Source organism: Zingiber officinale, chromosome 10A, assembly GCF_018446385.1.
Source record: "Zingiber officinale cultivar Zhangliang chromosome 10A, Zo_v1.1, whole genome shotgun sequence".
NCBI lineage: Eukaryota > Viridiplantae > Streptophyta > Magnoliopsida > Zingiberales > Zingiberaceae > Zingiber > Zingiber officinale.
In genome coordinates, this window is record NC_056004.1 from 3,769,609 (window position 1) to 3,790,454 (window position 20,846).

A 20,846-nucleotide genomic window follows, 5' to 3' on the forward strand; every position below is an offset into this window, starting at 1 on the left:
CCAATGGGCCCTTTGACTCATGAGTCAATTCCATAATTAATGTCATGCGTGAAGTTATCAAAAGCACGTGGGACAATATCTTTGTATAAATATTAGATATGGGTAATATATGAGCGATGAGACTACTGGATACAGTAGAAATATAACATTCTAACATGTGTTTTATTATGACATGACACCCAATTAATGAGGATTATGATTACAAAGGTATTATAAAAGAGGCCCCCTCCCACAGCATAGGGACACTCAATTTATGGGCAACTACTTTATTTCTACTATTGTTCATCTCCATTTTCCTCCATCCCATTGACTTGAGCATCAGAGTGGCTATGCTGAGACATCCCTTGGCATGCTTACTAACGCTCTCACTCTCTCCTCCTTTGTGTTTCTATAGGTGTTCTCATTTCGAGATCTTCTTCTGGTCAACCTGGAAGTAAACTAACCGGTGGTCCATCTTTCATAGATTTTAGATGGGATCAACCGGCTATGGACTCCACTGGTAACAAATATAGATCTTTAAATGAGCTTCGATTAAAAGAAAAGATCTCCTCATTTTGATATCTAGTCAAAAGTTATGATTTTTAGAAGTTTGCTTTGTCATCCCGACATCATTAACTAATTATCCTCAGTTGTAGTTGTAACAGTTATGATTCCGTAGCTGCTACAACTGTGCCGTAGCTGCTCGGTTGTAGTAGTTATGATACCATAGCTACTATAATTGTGTAGCAGCTATCATAGCTATAATAACTGTATAGTAGCTACGGATTTATAGTTGCTCAACATGCCAATTTAAACAAGAAAAAAATAGACAAGAGATAATAATGAAAATAAACTGCTACTTTATAGTGGATGATAGATATATCATTTTACAAGGGTGAGATATCTTTTTAACAATAAATCAATATAAAATATCTTTTAATTGATGATTTACCAAACAACGTAGATAGTTTTGCATATTACCCAAAAAGCATACCCATTTTGGAATTGACCAAATCATGTGTCCCTTCTTATTTTCTTTCCTATAATCCCCCCCCCCCCCTTCCTTCCTTTTTACTATTTAGCTAGAAGAAAAAAAACTCTAAACCATTTTATTTTTTTCTCAAAAAAAACCTAATCTTCTCTTTCGTGTCCGTCGAAGAGTTCTCTTATGAAATGGACTGATGGCTTGCTCTCCCATGTGTTGAGCTTCGTCTAGAAGTCTACAATCATCACTCAAGGTAGGGCCACCACCGTCGAGGTTGCCACCATGACCAAGAAGCACTTTTGTAGCACCAGAAAAGATTCATAGATTGCTGACATCATCTTTCTCATCCTCGTAGTTCCCCTTATCATCAAGATGGACCATGAGTAGTAGTTGAACAAGTTGGAGATGCATCATGCAATAGTTGGCTCTCCTCATCATCCCCACCACCTCAAGGCCCCTCTATATGATTGCCACGCAATCCAAGTGAGAAAAGGAATGAGATGGTTATGGTCTAATATCATGCTTAGTAATTTCTGTTTAAGGTAGTGCATTAAATTTGATAAGTTAAAAAATACTTCGATGTTCTTGTCTAATTGAATCATGTATTTCATTATAGATAATTTTCATTATTTATTTTATGATTTTGTAAGGTTGATTGAAAATTATAAATGAACTCCTAACTGATTTGTTCCAGGACTATAGTTTAAGTTAGTCTAACATTTTTCATATAATGATTGGTTTGTTAGACTTTTTGTTATTACTTTGATTAGATATTTTAATGTCAAAACTTTGATTTTCTAACTACTTATTTGAACGGGACTGATTTTCTTAATATATGTAAAAGTCTCATTAATAATATGTTGATTGTTCAACTTTAGTTTTTTTATCCTTGTATTTTATTAATGTTATTCAAATGTTCTACCTTTTGAAAACAATGTGGAGAAAGAATGACATAATCACGGAATAAATTATGTTATGAAATGTTATAATCTCATACTACATTTGAACAATCATACTAAGAGATTATTTATTATTATAATTATAATAATATTAATTTTGCTCTATTCTTTTTTCTTCTGAATTAGCATAACCTCTTTAATTGTTATTTGTAGAATATTTATTTCTTCTTGTAAAAGACTAAGGATAATAAAAGGATATGAAGAGAATCATACTATAGAAAATCATCTAGGATACTTTAAAACACTGCATAACTTGATTTTTTGTTTAATGATATGAAGAACTTTGCTCTTCCTAACTAATAAAATCACAAGCATGGCTGATTTATTATGGATCTTGAAGAAAATATTCATAATATTCTATTGTACATAATTGTAATTGATGTATATAGCTAATTGTTATTTTTTTCTAAATTATTATGCTCTTTTTGTGTGTTGTTGTAATGTGTATTGTTGTTATAAAACTAAATAAAACTATTGTTGTTATTTTATGGTACATTAATTGTAAATTGATGCTAGTATGATAATTATTTTTTTATTAGATTATTATTGTTATTGAAATATCGTAGTTACTAGTTTGTTTGTTGTAAATCAGTATTTGATATATTATAAAATGATTGTAGTTGTATTTAAAAATATTATTATTTTTTAATGTATATTGGTAATGAAATAATTGATGATATTTTATCAGATTGTTTTTTCTATAAAATGAAATTGAGTATAACATATTAAGGAATGAATTTGAGTTATTTGATTTTGGAAAAAAAAAGTTGCTCTCAATATGATGTATTACATCTATAAATAAGGATATAATTATAATCAAGAGAACTAGATGAACACATAAATCCTGATTTCATATCATTCTGAGTTCTTTAGGTTTATTAGTCACTTTTGGGACGAAATCAGTTAATGAACCTAGGATATTCTAAAAATAAAAAATTTATCAAATCGAAGCTCGTTAGAGATCTTCAATTTGATATATTATGTGACTCGTAGTTTAACCTGAATCAAAAGTTATAACCTCTTAATGTTATAGCTTGTAGTTATAACAGTTACAAATTTTTAGCTGCTACAACATGTTGCTGGTCTTCAGAGGACCGACAACAATGTGTTGTTCTTTAGAAAATCAACAACAATGTGTTGTTGGTCTTCAGCAGATTAGCAACAAAAACCAATAATAACATGTTGAACCGTAAACTTTTAGATATCATAATTTTTTTTATTCAGGTTGAATCATGAAACACACAATATATCAAATCCAAGTTTGTCAAGAGATCTTGGATTTAATATATTATGAGTCTCATAGTTCAATTTGAATAAAAAATTATAACCTCTCAAAATTTATAATGTATTGTTGATCTTAGAAGATCAACAACAGCACATTGCTGATCTTAGAAGATCAGCAACAATGTGTTGCTGATACTCTAAGATTAGCAACACCTTGTTGTGATCCTCTAAGATCAACAACATACACATTGTAAACATTAAAAGGACATAACTTTTGAATCAGATTGAATCATGAAACATACATATATCAAATCAAAGCTGGTTCAGATATCTTCGATTTGATATATTGCATCTTGTGGATCAACCTGAGTCAATATATCAAATCAAAAATCTTTGAATGAGCTTTAATTTGATATATTATGTGTTTCATGATTCAAACTGAATCAAAAGTTATAACCTTTCAAAGTTTATAATGTGTGTGTTACTGATCCTACCTAATATGAATCAAATCAAGCTCACGTTGAGCTTGATATGATTCATATCAAGGTCATGTTGGGATTTTTTTAGTTGATTATTCCAATAATATTTAAATACCTTTGAAGAAGCTAAAGTAAGCAATGGAGGACATCGTTGAACTCCTTGCAGCCTAAAAAATCTACAGGATCTGAAATGGGTCCAATCGGACATATCTGGTTCTATTAGTAGATTTTGATCAAAACCCACTTAAGAAATTAGACATGTCTGATTAGACCCACTAAAACCTACTAATGGAACTAGACATGTCCGATTAGACCCATTTTAGGTCTTGTTGATTTCTAAGACCGCAAGGAGTCCAATGATGCCCTCCATTACTTATTTCGACTTCTTTGGAGGTGTTAAAATGTTATTAGAATAATCGACATTAAATCCCAATGTGAGATTGATATTAGTCATATCAAGCTCACATTAGGCCTGATATAATTTAGCCTCAGAAATCTATATGACTTGAAATGAGTCCAATCGAACCTGTCTAGGTTCATTAGTGGATTTTGACCATGGACCTAGAGATGTCTGATTGAACCCATTTTAGATCCTATAGATTTCTAAGGCTGCAAGAAGTTTAACGGTGTCCTCCATTGCTTATTTCAATTTCTCTAAAGGTTTTAAAATATTATTACAACAATTGGCTAAAAATTCCAAGATATGCCTAATATGAAATCATATCAGTTAAAATCCATTAATGGACCTAGACATGTCCAATTGGATTCATTTCAGGTTCTAAGGATTTCTGAGTTGCAAAGAGTCCAACGATATCCTCCATTACTTATTTCAACTTCTTTGGAGGTGTTAAAATATTATTGGAACAATCAGCTAAAAAATTCCAACATGGGGCCTGATATAATTTGGGCTTGGTATGAATCATATCAGGTAGGATCAGTAGCATATACATTGGGCCTAATATGAATAATATCAGGTAGGATCAACAATACATACATTATAAACTTTGAAAGGTCATAACTTTTGATTCATTTTGATTCATCAAACACACAATATATCAAATCAAAGTTCGTTCAAAGATTTTTGATTTGATATACTTTGCATCTTATGGGTCAACGTAAATCAAAGTTATAACCTCTTAAAGTTTAACTTGTAGTTGCAGCAGCTACGATTTTGTAGCTGTTATAACGTGTATGCTGGGTAAATTTTGAGAGACTATAACTTTTGACTCGGGTTGATCCATGAGACGCATAATATATCAAATCAAAGATATCTGAATGAGCTTTGATTTAATATATTGTGTATTTAATGATTCATCCTAAATCAAAGTTATGACCTTTTAAAATTTACAACGTGTGTTTTGCTGATCTTACATGTTGCTAATCTTCTAAGATGACCAACATGTTATTGTTGATCCTCTAAGATTAGCAACACTTTAAAAACTTTGAGAGGTCATAATTTTTTATTCAGATTGAACTATGAGACACATAATATATCAAATCCAAGATATCTTAACAAACTTTGATTTGATATATTGTATGTTTTATTATTCAACCCGAATAAAAAATTATGACATCTCAAAATTTATAATTCAGTACATTATTGTTGGTCTTTGTTGTTGAACTTTTGAAGACTAACAACACATTATTGCTGATCTTTTGATGAACAACAACACGTTGTTGTTGGTCCTCTAAAGATCATCAACATGTTGTTGCTGGTCTTCTGAAGATCGGTAACACGTTGTAGCAGCTAAGAAATCGTAGCTACTATAACGAAGTTATAACTTTCAGAGGTCATAACTTTCGATTCGAGTTGAGTTACAAGACACATAATATATCAAATTGAAGATCTCTGAATAAGTTTCAATTTATAAATTTTTTATTTTTAAAATATCTTAGGTTCATCAACCAGTTTCATCCCAAAAGTGACTAATGAACCTATAGAACTCAGAATGATATGAAACTAAGATCTAAGTGATTACCTAGTTCTCCTGACTATAGTCATATCCTTAATCATTGATGTTGATCCTGTCTGAAATCTACGAGACGGTGAACTGGCTCTGGTGAACGGCGGATTTGAAGAAGATACTCCTCCGGGGATCTGGAAACACCCATACAAAGTCTTGCGCACCACCAGATGGGAAGATGCAATGTCAGTGATCTAAGACCGAGGTGGGAATCCCTGACTAGGCCCTCCGACGCTCAAGTTAGTTCTTTGTCCCAGAAGAAGAAGAAGAAGAGGAACAAAAAGAACAGTAATGAAGTGAGGTGGAGCAGTGTTTCCGTTCCTCACTTACCTTGCCAGTGGAGAGAATTTCCATTTTTACACCACCTCATGTAGCCTCCACGATCATCAGGTGCTTCCCGATTTGTTAGAGTTTGTTAAGAGATGAAGAAAGTGCAGCTTGTGCATTACGTCATAATTCTCTGAGGAATTTTTTTTGTACCTCAGATGTACCTCTTTTATCGTTTGTGACATGCATTTTAGATGACGTATACAAAGGAATATATTTATGTTTCTAAGGAAGCTTCGAGAGGATATTTCCTGCCAAACTTTCCAGGTTGTCATAAAGTTGTATATCAGTCATGTGTTATATGTATCCTCGACTGGTCATTCAAGCTGATCCTATGTGTTCTTCAGTAGGTATGTCTCGCTCGGTCATTTACCAGAAACCTTATAAGGCTTAATACCCTTGTGCTCGTTCTGCTTTCACTCGACCGGTCATATACTAAAAACATTATAACGCTAAATGCCTTCACACTCGGTCGGCCTTTGCCATCCGAGCGTGCACAAACACCTTTGTGCTCGTCCGACCTTCGCTCAGCCAGTCGTATACTAAAAGCATTATAAGGCCAAATGCCTTCACGCTCGGTCGGTCGTTGCCATCCGAGAGTATATGAGTACCTTTGTGTTCGTCTGGCATTCGCTCGACCAGTCATATATAAAAGATGTTATAAGGCTAAGTGCCTTCATGCTTGGTCTGCCTTTGCAGCCCGAGCGTATATGAGCACCTTTGTGCTCGTCCAACCTTCGCTCGGTAGGTCATATATTCAAAGATGTTATAAGAGTTAGTGCCTTCACACTCATTCAGCCTTTGCCGCTCGAGCATATATGAGCACCTTTGTGCTCATCCAGCCTTCGCTCGGCCGGTCATATACTAAAAGATGTTATAAGACTAAGTGCCTTCATGCTCAGTCGGCTTTTGCCACCCGAGCATATATGAGCACCTTTGTGCTCATCCGGCCTTCGCTCGGTCGGTCACATACTAAAAGATGTTATAAGGCTAAGTGCCTTCACGCTCGGTCGACCTTTACCGCTCGAGCATATACGAGCACTTTGTGCTTGTCCGACCTTCGCTCAGCCAGTTGTATACTAAAAAATGTTATAAGGCTAGGTGCCTTCATGCTTGGTCGGCCTTTGCTACCCCAGTGTATACAAGCATCTTTGTGCTCATCCAGCCTTCGCTCGGCCAGTTATATACTAAAAGATGTTATAGGGCTAAGTGCCTTCGCGCTCAGTCGGCCTTTACCGCCCGACCATATACGAGCACCTTTGTGCTCGTCCGACCTTCGCTTGGCCGGTCATATACTAAAAGCATTATAAGGGTAAATGCCTTCACGCTCAATCGGCCTTTTCCATCCGAGCGTATACGAGCACCTTTGTGCTCGTTTGACCTTCATTCGGTCGGTCATATACTAAAAATATTATAAGGCTAAATGTCTTCATGCTCGGTCAGACTTTGCCGCCCGAGTGTGCACGAGCACCTTTGTGCTCGTCCAGCCTTCATTCGGCTGGTCATATAACAAAAGCATTATATGGCTAAATGCCTTCACGCTCGGTCAGCCTTTGTCGCCCGAGCGTGCACGAGCACCTTTGTGCTCATCCAACCTTCATTCGGTCGGTCATATAATAAAAGCATTATAAGGCTAAATGTCTTCACGCTCGGTGGGCCTTTTTTGTCCGAGCGTATACGAGCACCTTTATGCTCGTCCGTCCTTCGTTTGGCCGGTCATACTTGTGACATATTTTACTAACTGTGCTCACCTTCTCATCCGCTTACCCTGACTTCCTACCTTACTACTAGGGCTCGATGATCATAACTAGTATCAGATGCAATACACCATATCAATAGCAATTTTTTTTTCAAAACCAACAACACAAATTCATTCCTTAATATGTCATACTCAATATTATTTTATTGAAAAAGTCACCTGATAAAATATCATCAGTAATTTCATTATCAATATATATTAAAATAATAATAATTTTAAATATAAGTACAAGATCATTTTATAATATACCGAATAATAATTTACAACAAACAAACTAGTAACTACAATATTTCAACAACAATAATAATCTAATAAAAAATAATTATTATACTAGCATCAATTTATAACTGTTATACCATAAAATAGCAACAACAGTTTTATTAAGTTTTACAACAATACACAACAAGAGCACAATAATTTAAAAAAATAACAATTAGCTATATACATCAATAACAATTATGTAGACAAAAATAATAAAAAAATATTATGAATATCTTTCTTTAAATCCATAGCAAATCAATCATACTTGTGATTTTATTGGTTAGGAAAAGCAAAGTTCTCCATATCATCCAATAAAAAAAATAAGTTTTCTAGTGCTTTCAAATATCCTAGATGATTTTATATATGTAATAAGATAGTTCAAGTGCTCCTCCATGACTTTGCTTCAAATTCTTTTATTATCCTTAGTCTTTTGTAAGAAAAGATAAATATTATACAAATAACAATTAAAGAGGTCATATTAATTCAGAAGAAAAAGGAATAGACTAGGATTAATGTTATTATAATTATAAGAATAAATAATCCCTTAATATTATTGTTTAAATCCAGTACAATTAGATTGTGATGTTTCATAACATAATTTATTTCACGACCTTGACATTCTTTATCTACATTGTTTTCCAAAGGTAGAACACTTAGCATCAATAAAATATAAGGATAAAAAAATTAGAGCTAAACAATTGACATATTATTCATGAGATTTTTACATATATTAAGAAAATCAGTCAAGTCCAAGTAATTAGTTAGAAAGCCAAAATATCTTATTAATGTGATAACAAAAAGTCCAACAAATCAATCGATATATAAAAAAAGTTCAGCCAACTTAAAACTATAATCTTGAAACAAATCAGTTAGGAGGTCATTTATAATTTTTAGTTAACTTAAAAGAATCATAAAATAAATAATAAAAGTTATTGCAATGGAATCCAAGATTCAATTAAACAAGAATATCAAAGTATTTTTACCTCATCAAATTTAATGCACTACCTTAAATAGAAATTACTATTACCACCTATCTAAGTATGGGATTAGATCATAATCATCTCATTTCTTTTTTCACTTGGATGGCGCATCGGTGGTATAGAGGGGTGTTGAGGTGGTGGGGACGACAAGGAGGGGCAACTATTGCATTTCTAACTTGTTCAGTACTATTCATGGTCCATCTCGATGATAAGGGAAACTACAAGGATAAGAAAGATGATGCCAGCAATCCATGCATCTTTTTCAGTGCTATGAAGGTGCATCTTGGTCACGGTGGCAACGTCAACAGAAATGTCCCTACCTCGCGTGACAATTGTAGACTCCTAGATGAAGCTCAACATGTGGGAGAGCAAGCCATCAGCCCACTCCGTAAGTGAACTCTTCGATAGAGACAAAAGAGGAGATTAGAGTGTTTTTGGAGAAAAAAATAAGGTGGTTTAGAATTTATTTTTCCCAAATGAACAGTAAAAAGGATGAGAGGGTAATATCGGAAAGAAAATAAGAAGGGATACGTGATTTGGTCAATTTCAAAATGGATACGCTTTTTAGGTAATATATATAACTAGCTACGTTGTTTGGTAAATCACCGCCTATTCATTAAAAAATATCTTTTGATTTATTTTATTTTATTTTATTTTTTGATTTTTTTTGGCTTTTTTTGTTCTTCCTAGTACTTTAAATATTTAGCAAGAAAGCATTTCGGCCTAAAGGAATCAACACACTATGATAAAACAAATATTGTTTTTGTTATTACACTTTATATAGAGAGAGGGAGAGAGGTAGATAGATAGATAGATAGATAGTTGATATCCTGCACGACCATGAGTGACTCGCTGAAGTGGCGTTGCCAACTAGATTTTTTTAAATAATTAAATTCCTTTTATTCTTTCTGCCCTTCCACCCTCTATTCAAAACCTTCACTCGACTTTTATTCTTTCAACTTTCCTAAATCTAAATTTCCCTCGCTCTTGCTCCTTCCTTCGCTGTCGTCTTCCATTGCTCTCACTCCTACCAGCAATGCCCTTCTAGCCAGTCCATAGCAAGCAAAGCAAAGGCGCTACAAGCTACACACAAAATACAACCGCAAGCTTTTTTCTCGAATGGGCTAGAAACCTTCAAAACACTTCCCCAAATCTATTTTCCCTTTCGGTCATAAGCTTTTTTAGTTAATCTCTCTTTCCACCCGCTCTCCGATCAAAACCTTTAAAACACTTTCCAAATCTGTTTTCCCTCTCAGTCTCTCTCTCCACCCGTGCTCGCTCTAAAACCTTCGTCGTCGCCGCCAACTCCCCTTTTGCTCGTCTGCTGCAAGCTAATCAAAGGAGTCACAAGCTTTTTGTTGGACGGGCTAGAAGGTCCCCAAACTACTACTATAAACAAAGCTAACATTGCCTCTCCCACCCCTCCATTCTCGATCATAAGTCCTTCCTCCAGTATATATTTTTCTCTCTGTAAAATATTTTTTATTAGAGTTTATGGCACAACGTACAAGCCCTAGATGCTACATATTATAACAGCTACTTGTGCAATAACTACTACACGTCGATTGATATATTGACCCTTCTACCTTATGAATTAGTAATGATGAATAGACATGGTATTTGAAGTTGTAGTGTTTATAGATCTTCTGGCTTAAACTCTTCCATGATGTATTAACTCTTGAATAAATTAGTGATGAAGAATAAACTTTTAAATTTGTTTTGTTGTCATGTTTCTATCCAGTATTAACTACAATGTGTAGCTGCTTGTGGTACAAGCCAAACAATCTTTCTACACTATGAATAATCTTTTTGATAAATTTTAATTTTTTTGGTTATATAATTTGTAGGAAACTTGTTAAACATCATTTCCCACATTTCATTCGATAGTAAGTTGTTTCATTTTAAGTTGTAATTCCCTTTAATCCTAATATATTATTTATATGTGATTCTAAATATTGTATTTAATATAGCGAAAATGTATGTTATCTTTATTGGGTGTCAGTCGAGTGTTTATGACACTTGGATGGAAGCATCTAGACAAGTTAATGATTTTAAGAGTACACCAGTCCTTCAAAAGTAAAGAGGAGGAAAAAAGTGCTTTTGAAGCACACTTTGATAAAAATCTAGCACATACCTTCTTTACATCGAGAGGAAAAGAAAGTTCATGTGTAGCTTCAAATATAATATCAAGTTCAAAGTCAAAGAGAAAACCAGCGAAGACTGAAAAATTTTAAAAAGTAAAAGATGCATTGGAAGAGCTAAAGTGACAGTTAGATTCTCTACAAATTAGTGATGAAGAATATATATGCTATTTAAAATTGTAGTGTTTATAGGTCTTCTGACTTAAACTCTTTCACGATGTATTTGTTGGTTGGTCCTAGGAAGATCGTACCGGCTCCACTGTACAAAAATTTTGTACAAGTGTCGAACCTTTCCTAAACAACCTATTGTGTTCTTTAGAAATTAAATTAGGAATCGCAAACGGAACTTAACATTATTGACTCCAAATTTAACTTATCTATTCTTAATGGTTTAGAATTGGATCGCAAATGATGCTTAACATTATTGATACAAATCCACCTATGTTATAAATTCAATTAAATATTAATTTCCAAAATTAGCTTCCAGGACTGCATGGCGAGGCACTAGTCCTTCTTGGGTATGGGATCATCCACCACCGCCTAGACAAAGCCTTTTAAGGAAAGCTAATATTTAATTTCCTTATATAACTCTAGGTTTAACCAAAAAGAACAATCGAATCACAAATTCGAAAAATAAAAAAAATACAAACTCGAATCACAAATTCAAAACTCTAGAATCATATGCCTCTTGTGTTTGGAATTCATACAAAGAAAAAAAACTAGCATGATGTGGAAAATAATTACTAGTTATACCTTGTCTTTGTATCCTAATAACCTCGAGATCTTCTGTCGTATTCCTCGCCTCGTCTTGGACGTCGTGTGGGCAACGATCCTTCAAGATAAACACCACCCAAAAGCTCCTTCCTCCTTCTCTAAAATCCGGCCGAAAGGCAAGGGGAGAGGCAAGGGGAGAGGGCCGACCACAAGAGGGAGCACAAGCAAGAGAATAAGAATTGATGTATCATGAGGTCTCTCCTCCCCTTCTTTTATAATACTTGCCCAAGGCATACAAGGAAAGATTTTTACAAAAAATTAAAATCTTCCTCTTGTTTTTCCTTTCCTCCTTTTTAATTCCGTTTTCTCCTCTTTGATTGATTTAATTGATTGGCCGGCCACTTGCTTGGGCACCAAGCAAGGGTGTCCAGCCCTAAGAGGAAGGAAATAAAAATCTTGTAAAAATTTTATAAGCAAAGAAGAAAAGCTCTTATAAAATTTTACAAGTTCTCTTTTAATCTCCTAATGTGGATGTTTAAAAAAGAAAAGTTTTCTTTATTTTAAAACAAGTTTTAAAATTTAAAACTTCCCATTTAAAATTTCCTTTTTTAACATGGTGACAAAAAAGGAAAGTTTCAAATTTAAAACTCCCTTTTTTAAAAACCATAAGGATGGTTAAAAAAGGAAAGTTTTAAAACTTTTAAACTTTCTTTTAAACCATGTGGCCTAATTCAAATAAGGAAAGTTTTATAATTTAAAATCTCTCTTTTAAAACTTGTAGATATCTACAGAGAGAATATTTTAAAAATTCAAAACACCCCTCATAATTTGAATTAAGTGGTCGGCCCCTTCAAAATTAATTGTTGTCGGCCCCCTTTGAAAAAATAGTGGTCGGCCCTTGGCTTGGTCACCAAGCCTTGGGTCGGCCTCCTCTTGGACACCAAGATGGATTTTTCATGGGTGGATATGAGGCATTAATGAGGCTACGACAGGGACCTAGAGGAAAAATTGGTTTTGGCCTCCCGACGAGCTTGAGTATCCCGTGTTCGCCCTGAACACACAACTCTAGTTCATCAATAATAACTCATTCCACTAGAGAGTTATTATTGTACTACCGCACCAATCCCAAATTACATTATGGGCTCCTTCTTATCATGAGTGTGTTAATCTCCCTGTGTTTAAGATGTCAGATGTCCACTAATTAATTGAGTTACTGACAACTCATTTTAATTAATGTCTTAGTCCAAGAGTAGTACCACTCAACCTTATCGTCATGTCAGACTAAGTCCACCTGTAGGGTTTAACATGACAATCTTTATGAGCTCCTCTTGGGGGCATTATCAACCTAGATTACTAGGACACAGTTTCCTTCTATAATCAACAACACACACTATAAGTAATATCATTTCCCAACTTATCGGACCTTTTGATTTATCGAACTAAATCTCACCCTTTGATAAGTCAAATAAATAAATACTAAATATATGTGCTTGTTATTATATTAGGATTAAAAGCACACACTTCCATAATAACTAAGGTCTTGTGCTTTTATTAAGTCAGTACAAAAAGAACTTACCTTAAATGGTCCTACTCAATACACTCTAACTGTACTAGTGTAATTATATAGTCAAGATAAACTAATACCTAATTACACTACGATTGTTCTGATGGTTTGTTCCTTTCCATCTCAGTCGTGAGCTACTGTTTATAATTTATAAGGAACTGATAACATGATCTTCTGTATATGACACCACACACCATGTTATCTACAATATAAATTAATTGAACAACTACACTCAGCATATAAATGTAGACATTTTTGACCTATGTGATTCTTTATTTCAAAATAAATATTTACAAAAGCTAGACTTTTAGTATACACTCTAACAGTATTAACTCTTGAACAAATTAGATATGAAAAATAGACATTAAAATTTGTCATATTGTCATTGTTTCTATCCAGTATTATAGTTCACATGTTTATGTTTGATACAAGCCAAACAATCTTTTCTTAAAATGTGAATAAACTTTTTTGATAAATTTTCATTTTTTATGTTAAATAATTTTTTTAGCAGCTACACTTTGTAGTAGCTAGTAGCCCTACAAATATTTTTAAAATTTTTACCAACTTGGTAAAAAAAACGTATGTTAAATTAGTTAAAATTACTATACATAGTTACTGCTACACGTTGTAGAAGCTACTATCCAAGTAACTGGTATATGTTATAGAAGCTATTGTATAAGCAGTTGCTACATGTATAGCAGTTACTTGGACAATAACTGCTACAACGTGTAGCAGTTACTTGGATAGTAGCTGCTACAATATGTAGTAGCTACTATGTGTAGTAATTTTAAAGTAATTTAACTAATTTAAAATGATTTTAAATATTTTTTTACTAAGTTGGTAAAAAATCCGAAAATATTTTTAGGGCTACTAGCGGCTACAAAGTGTAGCTGCTACACAAAAAATTATATAACCAAAAAAAATAAAATTCATCAAAAAGATTATTCACATTTTAAGAAAAGATTATTTGGTTTATATCAAATATACGAACTATAATACTAGATAGAAATAATGACAATAAGATAAATTTAAATGTCTATTCTTCATAACTAATTTGTTCAAGAGTTAATACATCATGGAAAAGTTTAAGCCAGAAGACCTATAAGCACTACAACTTCAAATATATCATATCTATTCTTCATCACTAATTTGTAGATAATCTAACTATCAGTTTATATCTTCCAATGCATCTTTCACTTTTCTAAATTTTTTAGTCTTTGATAGTTTTCTCTGTAAGTTTGAACTTGATATTATATTTGAAGCTGTACAGGAAGTTTCTTTTCCTCTATGATATGGTGATAAAGGGGGCCCACTAAGTGTGGTCAAAGGAGGAAGATAGCAGTCGACGTGAAGGTCAAAGTCAAGGAGGTCAACATCAGAGGACCAATGACTCACCAAAGTGGAGCTGAGCGGAGCTCTACAACTGTGGCCGATCGGGCGAAAATCTTTCGACCGGCGAAGGGCTAGTCCAAGTAGAATGCCCGTACGTCTGAGATCATCAGGCGCTTACTATGGAGAAGAGGACCGTTTGGACGACCGGAGCGTTAGTCCGGTCGGGCGAAAATAGGCTACTAAGTCAAGTCACCACAAGGAAGAACAGCTGAGTCTGACCAGGTGGTGGTATCCCTAGCCTAGTGGCTTCCCCGCTCGGCCGATCAGCGGGATCATGGACGTATCTCGAGATAACCTTGTGGGAGATAGTGCCGCTGACACGGGGCATGGTCAACAGGTGGATTGTACAAAGGAAGCTTCTATTGTCTTGTCAAGGATATGCATGTCCCTATTAAGGTATGGTGTCAGAAGCACTTTTCTGATAGATCCTAAATTGAAAATGTGCCCACGACTAATGGAAGACGTGCCCATGTTTCGAGAAGTGTGCACGTCACCCACCAGGACACTATATAATGGGGTTCATACATCGGTGGAGGTACGCGTTATTCACTATTCAGGCTTGTGTCTACTGTTGCTTCATCTTTTTCCACTTTTTGGTAACTAACTTGAGCGTTGGAAAGCCAACGTCGGGACCCCTTCCCTAGCTCTGCATTGATGTTTCTTGTGCTGTAGAGCGGAGCAGAGTCTACTTCTAGTCAACGTAGCAGCCACATCCCCAGCTTATCATCTCCACGATTTTTTGATAGGATCACTCTCGATGTAAATAAGATAGATGTTAGATTTGTATCAAAGTGTGTTTCAAAAGCTCTTTTTCCTCCTCTTTACTCCTGAAGGACTGATGTATAATGTCCTTCAAACCATTAACATGTCTAGATGCTTCTATCCATGTATCATAAATACCTGGCTGCCTAATAAAGACAATATATGTTTTCCCTTATTTAAATACATTATTTAGAATCATGTATAAACAATATGTCAAGATTAAAGAGAATTACAACTTAAAATGAAAAGATTTACCATCAAATAAAATGTAGGAAATGATGTTTGGCAAGTTTTCTGTAAATTATGTAATTAAAAAATTAAAATTTATCAAAAAAGATTATTCACATTGTAAGAAAGAATTATTTGGCTTGTACCACAAGCAGCTACACGTTGTAGTTAATACTAGATAGAAACATGACAATAAGATAAATTTAAAAGTCTATTCTTCATCACTAATTTGTTCAAGAGTTAATACATCGTAGAAGAAGACCTATAAACACTACAACTTTAAATACCATATTTATTCTTCATCACTAATTCATAAGGTAAAAGGATCAAAGTACCAATCAATGTGTAGTAGGTATTGCATAAGTAGCTGCTACACATTGTAGAAGCTATTATACAAGTAGCTCTACATATTGTAGCAGCTACTGTCAAGTAGTTGCTACAACGTGTAGCAGCTACTGTCAAGTAGCTACTAACGTGTAGTAGCTAGGGCTTGTATGGTGTAGTATAAACTCTAATCAAAATATTGTACAGAGAGAAAAATATATACTGGAGGAAGGGCATACGATCAAGAATAGAGGGGTGAGAGTGGTAGCATCGGCTTTGTTTGCAGCGACAGTTTAGGGAGCTTCCAGTCTGTTCAAGAAGAAGCTTGTGGTGCCTTTGATTATCTTACAGCAGATGAGTAGAAGGGGAGTTGGCGGTTTAGAGTGAGTGTGTCTGAGTGAGGGAGCGACTGAGAGGGAAATCAGATTTAGGGAAGTATTTTGAATATTTTTTAGTGGAGGGTAGGCAGAGAAAAAGATTAACTAAAAAAGCTTGCAGGCTGATAGGGAAAATAGATTTAGGAAAATGTTTTGAAGGTTTTAGCCCATTCGAGAAGAGCTTGCGGCTGTGTTCTGTGCTTAACTTGTAGCGCCCTTGTTTTTCTTATAGCGAACGGGCTGGATGGGGAGTTGTCGGCAGGAGTGAGAGCGACAGAAGACTGCGGCGAAGGATGGAGTAAGAGCGAGGGAAATTTAGATTTAGGAAAGTTGAAAGAATAAAAGTCGAGTGAAAATTGTAAATAAAGGGTGGATGGGGAGAGAGAATAAAAGGAATTCAATAATATAAAATAAATCAAGTTGGCAATGCCACTTCAGCGCATCACTCACAGTCGTGTAGGAGGCGTCGGGCAGGATATCAAATTTCTCTCTTTCTATATATATATATATATATATAGAGAGAGAGAGAGAGAGAGAGAGAGAGAGCATTTTAATATCCTGGACACGCCGTGAACACCTAAATTATTTTTTGATTTGTAAATTTTTTTGTACTTAATTTTTGAACACCCTGTGAACACCCATGAAAATTTTTAAACACCCCCATGAACACTCAAAACCCTAAAGGCAAACGCTTATTGACATAACCGAGAGCTTAAAAAAAATTAGCATTTCACTGATTTTGTTTGCCGCCCACAAGAATTGCCCAGGCTAAAATGGAAATATATATATAAGCACAAAGTATATTTTTTTTAAAAGTTTAGGATTTAGGATATAGGGTTTAGGTTATAAATTTGAAGATAAAGAAATTAAAAACAAAAACAAAAAAAAAACATTTGGTTCTCAGTGTGCATGATCCTGTCTGAAAGCTAGAGAGATAGCATGCTAGATAAGTGGTTTGGATTCTGACTAGAAGAAGACTTTTAATTAGAGAAAAGGTTGCAAACAGGATTGAAAATCTTCTCTGCACACACTCAAAAGAGCAAATAAAATGTCAGTGCCAAAAATCAGGTAAGGAGTCCCTAGCGAAGGTCCTCCGACACTCAAGTAAATATAGTGGCCGAGCGGAAAATGAAGAGATGAAAAGTAAAAGCTCGTGCATAGATGACTGCTGTAAAAGCGTACCTTATCAACGGAGAGGACTCCCTTTATATACCACCTCTCATAGCCTCTGTAATCACGAGGTAGTAAAGAATGTCGAGTGTCAGAAGCTATCGAGTAAGGGAATATGTACAGCTTGAGAGGCGTATAGTCACCATTCGAGAAATCTTTCTTTACCCGTATGCACCCTTTTCATAACTTGCGTCATTAATTAGGCAATTGGAGAAATATACTGTCATAATATGTCGGCTGAGGAAAGATGTAGAACCTCCGAAGAAAGTTTCGTTAAATGTGTCTGCTATAAATGAATATTTTATGGCGAATAGTTATTATTCTTTGACAGACGGTTGTGATTCTCTGACCAAGTTGTTTCCTGAATATATCTCGGTCGGACGTTTAACCAACCGAGTATGTTTTGATAGAGTAATGCATGAGCAGAGTACTTAGTATGATAGGGCCTTCTGGTCTATAAAAAAAAGGTAGATCCGCTACCTTAGCGGCCCCCCTAGTACCGGCCCCACGGATATGGAGGGAGGTTCATGCAGGTACACAGGCCATAGGCGCATGGCGGGGTAAACCCCAGGTCGTCAGTTCCTGAGAATCGACCCCTGACCATTACGCCAGAGATACCATGCGCCCACCGTCTGTGCTACGCCCTGGGGGCCTTCTGGTCTATAAATCGGGCGACTATGTATTGTGTCCTATTGGCTTTCTGTTAGGGAAACAATATGAAGCTAAGTCCCTTGGATCCGGTAAGAATGTTGAATCCTGTCAATCTGACCAGCCCTATGATCGATAGAATATATGAAGGAGAATAGACATATATGAGTAGTGAAGACCCGCATATTATATATATATATATATTCAAATTTTATGACACAATTAATTTTGAAATAGAGGGTGATTCCGTCCCCTAAATAAATTCAGGAAAAAACAGTGGATGTGTCCTGAGCAAGAATTGAATCTGACGGCTTAAGAAATACATCCGATATATCCCTTGTCACGGCACCAAATCCCGACGGCCACGTCAGGAATATCAATCCAATATTTATCTAGATATAGCAAAGCCAATATTTTGAGCTTTATGCAGACACCCACATGCGCTATTTCTGACGCACCAGCTCTAGAATGAAGGCACAAGACCGTAGCTGCTTTCCGACGACGCCAAAGTAGACATCAACAGCTGATCCTCCATTGCAGTCTCCGCATCCGATCGCTTCATGAACCGCCCCTTGTTTCTCTGTCTTGTCTCCGCGCACGCCTTCCTCGACGCATACCTTATCGTCTTCTCGAATTTTCGGCTCTTCCTCTTCTCCCTATATTTCAGCAATTTGGCCTCCCTGTCTATGGGAAATTGCGATGCCTCTGGAAGTGGAGGAGGGCACGAGAACAGCTCCATTGATCCCTTCGCCGAGTGATGAGAATTGGATATCTCGGCCATGGTGGTGTCTGGCACAAGACTCACATATTTCAGCACCTTGCCCTCCCTGTCCATGGGAAATTGCGATGCCACTGGAAGTGGAGGAGGGCACGAGAACAGATCCATCGATCCCTTCACCGAGCGATGAGAATTGGATATCTTGTCTGGCACAAGACTCACATCCATGGATGTGAAGGACACCTGAGAATGAACTACCAAAGTTTGAACATCAAAAGAGAGTTCTACTTAGCAGTAGTCTTATGTTCTCTCACCTACAGAACAATACTAAAGACTCCGAATCAATCAAAATCGTGTGATTTATACTTACCATTAAAGATTGAAATAAGATTGTGGAAACATACGCATATTTTCGACTTGCCAATAAGATCTTATCCACTATAACTTTACAGAATGACTCACGCTGTGGCTGAGGGAATTTCTGTGGCCTAATCCTGCTGCTGCGCAATTTGACACTTTGTTCTGCTGTTTTTGGTTCTGAATCTCGTTACAAACGTTGTTATACCCGTCAGGGTCCATGTATTCAGCCACTCGATCTTGATTAAATAGGTTGTTCCGTCTATCGATCAACAGCCACGACTCTGATTCGCTGTCGCCGTAGTGGTGGCGCTCCTCTTCTTCTGCGAGGAAGGGGAGAGGGGAGATGGGGACGCGGTAGTGGCGGTGAGAGAGCGCGTTGGCGGAGTGGACTTCGGCGTCGCAGGCGGTGCAGAGGACTGCGGAGTCCGCGCAGCAGGCGAACGCGGCGGGAGCGCGCTCGCACAACTCGCAGACCCACACGCGCTCGTGCCGCGACGCCAGGCGATTCGCGGTGTGCACGCGCGCGTCGCACCCGCCGCAGATGAACGCCGCGTCCGCGCGGCAGTACACCAAACTCGGCGCCGACCTGCAAACGTCGCACGTACTCCACGGCATGCCGCCGCCGCCGTACCTAGACATGCCGACGAAGCTCGCGATCATGCGGTGCCTCCCATTCTTCTGCGCTGCCCCCTGCTCTGCTAGTTATGCAACGCTGCAATAAATGAAACAAGAAACAGAATCTCATGAGCGACGCGTGGAAAGCAGTGACAGGGCGGGAATCGTCCGGGCACTGAGCCTGTACTTGGCGACTGACCGAGCTCCAGCAATCCCATATACCAATTAATTTTTTGTAAATTAACGATCGCCGGTCAAGCGTAATTTCGTTCGCCTGAGGTTATTTAATTATCAAAAGAATTAATTTTGTGGAAATCAATATTTGCCTAATAAAATAACAGGAAATTTCTTTTAAATTCCCCTAGAAGTTAAACCTTATATTCAATTCTGTGTCAATATAAATTTATTCTAGATAACTAACTAAATTACTTTATTTATTTCAACTCTTTAACTCTGATAAAATTACTATATTACCCTCATTTGGATTTAAAACGTTCAACTATTCCTTTCTCTTCTAACATCTAGCGCATTACTTCGCGACTCCAAATCTTAGTAACGTATTCCGCTTCTCCGACTCCAAACATCGGTGATGCACTTCCCCTCCGCGACTCCAAACCATCTACGGCGCACTCCCTGACTTCGTCTCTAAACCATCTCCATTGACATTGAAGGAAAATATTAGAGAGGTGGCAAAACCCGACTAAACCATCTTAAACTCTTGAATCATCTGTAAGTAAAACTTGGGTGCCCTAGATTTCGATTAATTTGTTATTCCTCTGCGAAAAATCGAAGTTTTAGTTCATGAGTGTTTTAGTTCATGGGTGATACGAGTTATAGTGAGTGAATCCAAAAGATGACGTGGCAGTCAAAGTTAAGGTGATGTGGCAGTCAAAGTCAGGATAGAAGAACATTCCAC

The 20,846-nt window shown here is 36.2% G+C and overlaps 1 protein-coding gene across 1 annotated transcript; it reads right to left on the bottom strand.

Annotated features, from left to right (window-relative positions):
• Window positions 1–18,421: 18,421 nt before the first annotated feature.
• On the bottom strand, window positions 18,422–20,032 carry LOC122027272 (zinc finger protein CONSTANS-LIKE 2-like). The gene is made up of 2 exons (XM_042586198.1): window positions 19,418–20,032; window positions 18,422–19,198 (listed from the first exon to the last, which is right to left on the bottom strand). The coding sequence occupies exons 1-2, from the start codon at window positions 19,973–19,975 to the stop codon at window positions 18,701–18,703; spliced, it is 1,056 nt and encodes a 351-aa protein (XP_042442132.1). The 5' UTR covers window positions 19,976–20,032; the 3' UTR covers window positions 18,422–18,700.
• Window positions 20,033–20,846: the final 814 nt, after the last annotated feature.